General features: G+C 47.0%; 1 protein-coding gene across 1 annotated transcript; it reads right to left on the bottom strand.

The window, feature by feature from the left end:
- Positions 1–1,159: 1,159 nt before the first annotated feature.
- Positions 1,160–6,869, bottom strand: SMAP2 (small ArfGAP2). The gene is made up of 9 exons (XM_026863414.1): positions 6,736–6,869; positions 6,078–6,163; positions 5,138–5,216; positions 4,689–4,775; positions 4,137–4,218; positions 3,564–3,664; positions 3,294–3,459; positions 2,712–3,034; positions 1,160–2,293 (listed from the first exon to the last, which is right to left on the bottom strand). The coding sequence occupies exons 2-9, from the start codon at positions 6,158–6,160 to the stop codon at positions 2,168–2,170; spliced, it is 1,047 nt and encodes a 348-aa protein (XP_026719215.1). The 5' UTR covers positions 6,161–6,163; positions 6,736–6,869; the 3' UTR covers positions 1,160–2,167.
- Between the last annotated feature and the right edge of the window lie 1,132 nt (positions 6,870–8,001).

Genomic DNA, 8,001 nt, shown 5'->3' with positions numbered 1-8,001 from the left:
GCCTTCACTAGCCCACTCGTATTCTGTGATAAACTTGGCTTTGATGACAGATTCGTAAGTTTAACAACTCCACTTTAAAATAAATGCCGCAGAGGGGTGAACTTGGGGTCCTTTAAGCCCCAGTTCCACGTTCAAGACAAGGGGATGGGCTTGTGATGGATTCTTGAGAATGGGAATAGATTTAAAAAAAAAAAGCAGCAAATGGCAATTTTATACCTGTGTTATGTAATGTTTTATATGTGTGTGGTCTTTCTTAATGTAAAACTCTTGTATTTTTGTGGTTTATATGCAGCAGGACTGATGGCTGTGAGGGGTGCACGCTATTTTGTAAAATATTCTTAGCCAGTTTTCCCAAGGAGGAAAAAAACCTGAAGTATTCACATTTTCATTGGCTTGTACCTGCATGTACAGTATTGGGGCAGCAAGTGAAGATGATTAAAGCCAGCTTGAAAACTTCTCTGTGCTTGAGTTGAGCTTCTCGAAACATCCAGCTCAAACCCATGTGGGGCTTAAGAAAGCCAACTCTCCCCCTGCTCCAAATCAGATACACTGGGGAGGAAGGAACCCTCTTTTTTTGCCTGACAAGAGCGGGTTTTGACTTGAGGAAAGAAATATCATAATTAATATGCAAGCAGAGTACCATCAGCTCAGGGCTCACAATTAGCTGAGCTCCCTCCCCTGCAGCTGCACAAAGCCACCCACCCAGGGAAAACCAGCCTTCATACCTGTTCTTTAGGCAACTCCTAAATCCTTTCACACTCTCACTTTTTGTAAAAGCTTAAAATTTACCTTGTGGATAGGCCTTGGTCAGGTTTTGTGGAACATCAGCGTAAAGGTGCAGTCGTCATAATTTAAGTTTTCCCTGCGGTCACCGCTGCCCACAGCCCTGAGCTGCCAGTCTCTCTTGTATATAAAAGTGTCAAGTGACCCGATTCTGTCTCTGCTGAGCCTGGTCCCTTCTGTGCTGCGAGTCCTTCGCTTCCAGGCCAACACTCTTCTCTCCTGGCATTTGGGACACAGCCCTGCTACAAAGCAGATGGAGTTGGTTTGATTTGGATGAAAGGCTCCAAACCCCCACACCTGAAGTGAACAATTCACACCGACCACAGCAGTGTTTAACACAATCTGTTACCCTGTGTAAAAACAAGCTAGAGTCAGCTGAGGTTTCACTGCAATATTTTATTTGGGAATTTACATATACACAGGATAAAGTAGACCGCAGAAGTCTGACTTCTTGCTCACGCTGATGAATTGAAGCGACTGTGTTCTACTGAAGATGAGAAAAGAAATCTGACCCACCCACTTCTTATGCCTAGATTAAAATGTCAAAAGCTAGCCGGGAAGGGGTAACCAGGATTACACAGGAACAAAAAAAAAAAAATATGAAAAAAGTATAAATTAGGATGTCATAGTCATTTTAAAAGTGTAAGAAAACTTGCAGTGGGCTCTCAGCCCTTGATAAGTTAACTCTCAGTTAGATCGTTAAAAGTTAAATACATCAATACCACATATTAGACAGAAAAGCCACTCTGAAGTGCAAGTTTCACATTCCAAACAGCTTGCCCCCACACTGTGCGAGAATCCTGCTTGCTCACGGGGGGAGGGAGAGGGGTCTTCAAAATGACTTTGGTTCCAATGAGGGTTGGCGAGCCAAGCACAGCGAGGCCTCAGCTCCAGAGAACTCCACTCAAGGGAAGAGGTAGCAAGGCTTGCTTGCCCCTGGGCTTGGGTTAAAATCCAGTTCCTCAGCACCAAACAAGGCTTCCACCCCTCCGCTAACCAAAACCCCTACTAATACTAGAGTTTAAGTGATTCTTAAAAGGCCTGACATTCCAGGCAGTATTAAGGACAGATTTCCCAAGTTCCTCAGTCACACCTCTGCCAAGATACCCAGCAGGACACTAAGTGCTACCCAGAAGCATTAGTGGAGGTTTGTGCAAGGAGGGGCTCCACCCCAGAAGTGTGCATTGACTGTGCTAAATACAGGGGAGCTCATGTTCTGACGACTGAGGTTTCACTGTGTCTGACAGTGAAAAGGCAGAGATGGGTCTCAGTTATGGAAAGAGGTTCAGGCTGGGTGGCCAGCCAGAAAGAAAAAACCCTGAATGTCTCATGGAGCAGTTTTGAAGAACGGAACAGAAGGCAAAAACGGTCACAACGCAAGGGATCATTTCCACATCTGAGTGCTGAGGGACTGATTGCTTCCCTGGGCACCTCCTCCACCCATTGACTGTCCATAGCCCATCATGCCATTAGCTCCATAGAAGTTCATCCCAGCCATCTGCTGGGTCATCTGCAAAGGGGAGAGGAGAGAAGTCAAGGCTACGGTCAAGGAGGCTGCCAGCCCACAGCAGTTAAAGGCAACACTCTTGCTCCCCAACCATATTACAGGCTTAAGCGAGTTCTTCTAAAGAGTTACAGTGAACAGAAGTCACTGGCTTCTCGGGCATATGCCCATCTAGCAAGCTGAGGAAGTTTTCATTTGAGCTGACGTTGCACTGATTTTTGTTCTCCACCGAGCACTAGGACCTCTGACCAAGTTACTCCTCTGTGATCCCTAGGCTGGCCTGCAGTGTCAGCAGAGCTCACCCAACCCCAGGAGCCAGGCTACAACAGCACTGAGGCCTTCAGGCAACGAGCTAAGTTTAACAGCACACGCCTCCTCCCCTGCCCTCCATCCAGCTGTGGGTCAGCAGCAGATCACCCCTCACCTGAGCAATGTTCCACTGCAGCTGTTGTGCTGGCTGCACGCCGTAGACAGGCTGGGGAACCGCTGCCATGCCAGCCACGTAGCCAGCCTGCTGGGCGGCCATCATCCCATTGGGGACACCGATGACCGCGGCCTGCACGTTACCCACGTATCCAGCTGGAATGGCCATGGGGGTCACCATCCCTGCGGCTCCAGGCTGGGCCATCATTCCCACCGAGGGGGCCATCATGCCTCCCATCATGCTGCTGGAGGGGGCTACTCCTGGGAAGCCAGTATATGCCGCTGCAGGATAGGCCATCTGAGCTGGGGCCATGAACATCGCTCCTAGGAAAAGGCAGAGAGGCAACGAAGGAAAGAACTGCTGCAGTTGTCATCAGGGGCTGAAATGCCAACCTTCAAATCCGAGACCATCACAACATTCACTTGGCCATGACACCCAGACTAAGCTGCTCAGTATGCTACTCACCAGTTCTCAAGGAGGACCACCTACATTCCCACATCTTTGCTTGTCAGCTATCGGGACACCCCACCCACTCTGAATTAGTGTGCTGCCGTTCAACAGCTTTATTCTGGGATCTGTTACCTTGCGCAGGCAGCTGAGGTGTTTGAGAGCCGTACAAGGAGAGGATGGAGTCTTTAGAGAGCTGCTTCTTTGCCACTTCCTCCCCTTTGCCTCCCGGCTCGGGGAAGAGGTTCAGGTTTTCAGGAACAGAACCAGCACTTCCAGATGTCGGCATAGAGCCACTGACCTGAGGCAGAGACAAGCACAGGGGTGGGAGCTGCACTCAGCACCAAGGGAAGACACAGCTCAGCACTGCACTGCAGCTCTCAAGCACTGATCTTCCCCACTCACCTTCCTGGAGTCAGAGTTTGATCCCACGGATGCAAAAAGATCAAGATCCTTCTCTAAGCTGCTGGGCCTGCCGTTTGTGACAGCAGCCGTCACGGGAGCATCTGGGGAGACAAAGCTGTGACGGACGGTCCTGCTGAGGGTCGCCCACCAGAGCACTTTGCACATACACCACCCAATCCAGTGACCCTCCGTTAGCCAACGCGTGTTGCCAGCTCTGCGCTCGTCCTGGTGCTGAGGAGGAACCGGCTCAGGAGCAAGTGCCCTGCACCATATCTGTCCTACTAACCTCAGAGCAGCCAGGAGCCACGCTGCCTGGAGCCCACTACAGCTGCTCCTGTAATACGACAGGCACCACCACGGCACCAGCAGAAAGGAAAACATAAGGAAAACTTCCTGCTGCGGTGCCGAGCGCTGTGCTTGAGTTGCATTGGAGCAGTTTAAGCAAAACACTCTAGCATTCCCATCAGCTATTCTTCACCTGACATGGAAAATAAGTACTAAAAGCTCATCAAATTCCCCAGACGGTTTATAGAGTCATTGTAGCAAGTGCAGTAAGGCTGGAAAGGCTCTTACCAAGTCCTAGCAAATCCATTACTGGCTCAGTAGATTTAGGAGAACTTTTTCTAGACTGCTGTGTTTCTTCTTTCTTTTGAGGCTATGGAAAAAGAACACCAGAAGTCTCGTTCAAATTTTGGTTTTACTCTGATACAACAGAGGCTCTAGTAAGAGATTAAGCCTTAAAATTCTTTTTTCCTCAGTGGACATAAGTGCTTCCAAAGCAAACCATTTCAGAGCAAGGATTACATTGTTGTTTTATTGTCCCATTATGTTGCAACCCACTGTCAAATCCAAGCATGCTCTGAACTAGGAAAAAAATAACTGCTCAAGCTGGAAGGCTAAGCAGGGAGTAGCTGGATTCCAATCTGCTCTGCACTGCGAAGCAGAACATGTCTGCTTTGTATCTGGCTGAGCAGAGGAAAACAAGCTACTACCATTAGTGTGACTCAACGCATCCACTGCTATGACTGAGGCCAGAAAAAATGCTTCCATATCAAGCTGGGTTACCTCTGTTCTGCTCGAAAGAAATTTTTATAATTGACCCACGATCGTGCCTTTCGCTCTTACCATTTTCACCTTCTCAAAGATGATAGGTTCCAGTTTTCTTTCTGATGCTGGCTCATTATTCCTTTTCCATTTGTCATCTTTTTCTTTCTGTAAGGAAAAACACACCGACACGAGGTCAAAACACATGTCATCGCATCAAAAGTTCACACAGCTTTACGCGATGCTGTCACTAATCTAAAAAGCCTCAGAGATACAGCTGTAGGCCTATATTTGAAGCTAGTTCTGCTCTGAGCCAGGAGTTGGACAAGATGGCCTTCAAAGGTCCCCGCCAATTTAAATTCTTTCTACAGAATGACCGAATGCAATCAGCCTTGGAGAAGAGATTAGTCACTAATACAGGAAATGTTTAAACTGCCTGTTTTCATAGAGTCACTGCTTACTCATAAGACAGACATACACTTATATCTTAACATGTATTCAAGCTTCTGTAGAGGTGATTAGAAACTAACCCTAAATGCATTGATGTCAATACTTCTGTCCATGTATTTCTTCTTTTCGTATTTATCCCGAATGAAGCTCTCCACAGCTCTGCGAGCAGCTTGTTAAAGACAAATGATTCAAGAATAGAAGACTTACGTAGTATTATTTGACATGTGGATACAAAGTACAGGATGTAACTAAACTAACGACTGTTTAAAGAGCATTTCCAGCAGTAACTTTCTTAAAATAATTCAGTGTTGGATCCAACTACTTTAGCTATTCAATTTTTGCCCTTGGGTTATTCCAAGCCTGACGGTGCTATAAAAGGTACATTAAATCAGGGCTTAAATTCCTAGCCTATTTTCTTCGCTGATGTGTATTTACTTCAAACATCACTTAAGAGCATAGATGTCATCAGCACAAATCACAGAGTGGTCAGAAGTGGATCCTGTGCATACAAAAGCACCTCAGCCACCAGCTTTAGATAAAAAAATGATGGCAGAGAGGTGCTCCTGTGGTTTTTTTTAGGCTCACTATAACCCTGCTGCTCTCAGCATCTAGAAACCCTCCTGTAAGGTAAAAGTTACACCTTAATTTTTCAGAAGCGTTAAATCTTTTTATCTGTCTACTGAGAATTCTAAACGCTCAGCAACTTTTGAAAGACAACCCTCCTATTTGCCACAGGCTCTAAAAAGTGCATCTCACGCAAATAGCTTCAGGTCGTAACATTCGTGTTCCAGTTCTGCACCCTCAGAGCTCAGAAGCAATCCTTTCAGCCCACTTCTGCTTCCTTCTGTAAGCAAGCAGCCTGCGGGTGAAGTGACACCGGGAGGGTGCCTAGCTAGGAGCTCCTTCTCCCAGCTGATGCCCAGGCACATGAAGTTAACTCTCCCATGCAAGGCGCGCAGCTACAAAGCAACAAGATGAAAAGACTCCGTGTTTCCCCAGCAGCGGAGGAAGAAAGGATGCTGATCTGTTTGAGGTCGCCTGAAGTTCTCTGGCAGGTAGGCTTCATACAGACGATTTGCTTTTCCATTTCCCATCTCTTGCATGCACTGAAATTCAAAAGAATTCTTGAACCGTTTGCTTCAGAGACATTAAAGCTCTTACATGTACTAGCTGGCCAAGCTACCAAGCAAGAGTGTTAACTAGAAGGCAGGTGTAGACTTCTGAAGTCTGTTCTGTACCTGAAAGCCACTCTTCAGGCTTTTGGTGCAAGCCTACGGGCTGGGAATCCCCAGTGCAGTGGCTATGATTCCCCCCCCCCCACTAGCCAATCCTAAGCACCACAGCATGATATTTATTCAAACACAAGATAAATATCACATTAGCAACCTAAAATCACTCTGGTAGGCAGGGTTTGATTTCTGGAAATCTCAAGGAGAGGAGGTGGGGAGCAGCTCCAGACAACAGCCGCCTCTGGCAGTTTTACAGAAGCTTGCAAAGCATTTGTCTTTACCCTCTGCTGTTTGCTGAGCCTGAAATGACGACGTTTTCCCTCCCAATCTAACCTAGCTCGGTATCTTCTTCCTGCTTCACTTCCCACATTTGGCCTATTCAGACTTTGGTTACTTCCCAAGTTATTGAAGCCCTGCTAACAGCCCACTGTTCGTGTTTCACTCGTTACCTGTATCTGTTCTTGTGTCCATTGGTCAAGATTGACAGACTTTACCCTGGATATATGAACTCCGAGGTTCCTGTGGATCCCAGCACATCGAATACAGATGAACACACCGATATTCCAGGATGCCCATCGTGGCCCTGCAAAGAGACACAAGCGTTTTACACCATCGAGTCAAGCTGTAGTTGCCCCGAGAAACTGAGAAACTGTACCAAGTGAACTTTGCATTTTCATCCAGATTAGGAATTGGAATTAGACATCAGCAGGATGTTTAAAGGTTGTCCCCCAATCATTATACTTAGAGCTAGTATTTTATTGCCTTCCTCTTCCATTTGGAGAGCTCTAGGCAAGACAAATGACTCTAAGGGAGGAGGGAAGAAAATAGATATTCAAACCACCCAAGATACTACAAAACCCTGATTTCATCTTGCTTAAACCAATGTAACAGTTACATCAATATAAATCTGTGGTTCTGCTTTAGCAGTAGAGAATCTTTCTCAGATAACCTTACTGCAGAGGAATCAGCTCCCGAATATTCACTACTGCTCTAGGAAAAGCAGCATCAAATACTCAGCATTTGACATAGGGACTGAATCATCAAATCTTCTGTCAGCCTTGTGCAGGAAGATACAACTGAGTAAGGAGAGCAGCACGAAGCCCAGCGCTGTGGCCACCAAAAACAGAGCCAGGGTCAGAATCCCAGATTGTGATCCCAGCCCAAGGCTGATTAACAGTTCACTCTGCAGTTTCTACAGCTCTGATCAGATTCACAGTTTGCATGCGGCTTTCGGACAGGCAGGAGAGCTCCAAGGAGTAGAAGGGAGATCATGCCAGGGGGGAAAAAAAAAAAAAACAAACACCAAAACACGAGGGAAAGATTAACAAGCTTAATTTTACTCACTGCAAACAGTTCTTTGAAGGAAACCCAGCAATGCATTACCCAGGGGACGGCAGAGGTCCGCAGGCACTCACAGCCCCCCTCCCAGCCAGGGCCAACAGCCCCTGGCCATCGAAACCCTCAATCCTGCTGAAGGAAGACCAGCTTCGGCAGTAATCCTCTGCAGCGCAAGACAAGCAGGTTTGAAAACTAAATCATCTGGCTAAAGCTGCCAGCCAGCCACACAGCTAACGTGGCCAACTTCCACCATGGGTTGGCTAGCACTGTCCATGGGTGACTGGCCAGAGAGCTACAGCAAAGCCACAGCCTGAAAAAAGGACCTGAGAGCCTCCAATAGACTGTGCCAGCCCTTTTTATAGGCATTACTTCAGATG

This window comes from Athene cunicularia (assembly GCF_003259725.1).
Source record: "Athene cunicularia isolate RWA chromosome 23 unlocalized genomic scaffold, athCun1 chr23_part1, whole genome shotgun sequence".
Classification (NCBI taxonomy): domain Eukaryota; kingdom Metazoa; phylum Chordata; class Aves; order Strigiformes; family Strigidae; genus Athene; species Athene cunicularia.
The sequence above is the reverse complement of the archived record's forward strand: the minus strand, read 5'-3'. Positions and strand labels throughout refer to the sequence as shown.

Coding starts and splice junctions, on each gene's coding strand:
- SMAP2 (XM_026863414.1), bottom strand. CDS start 6,160: ATGCAAGAGATGGGAAATGGAAAAGCAAATCGTCTGTATGAAGCCTAC. Junction 4,219..4,688: donor TCTTTGAGAAGGTGAAAATG/GTAAGAGCGAAA, acceptor CTTTTTCCATAG/CCTCAAAAGAAAGAAGAAAC. Junction 3,460..3,563: donor CAAACTCTGACTCCAGGAAG/GTGAGTGGGGAA, acceptor TCTCTGCCTCAG/GTCAGTGGCTCTATGCCGAC.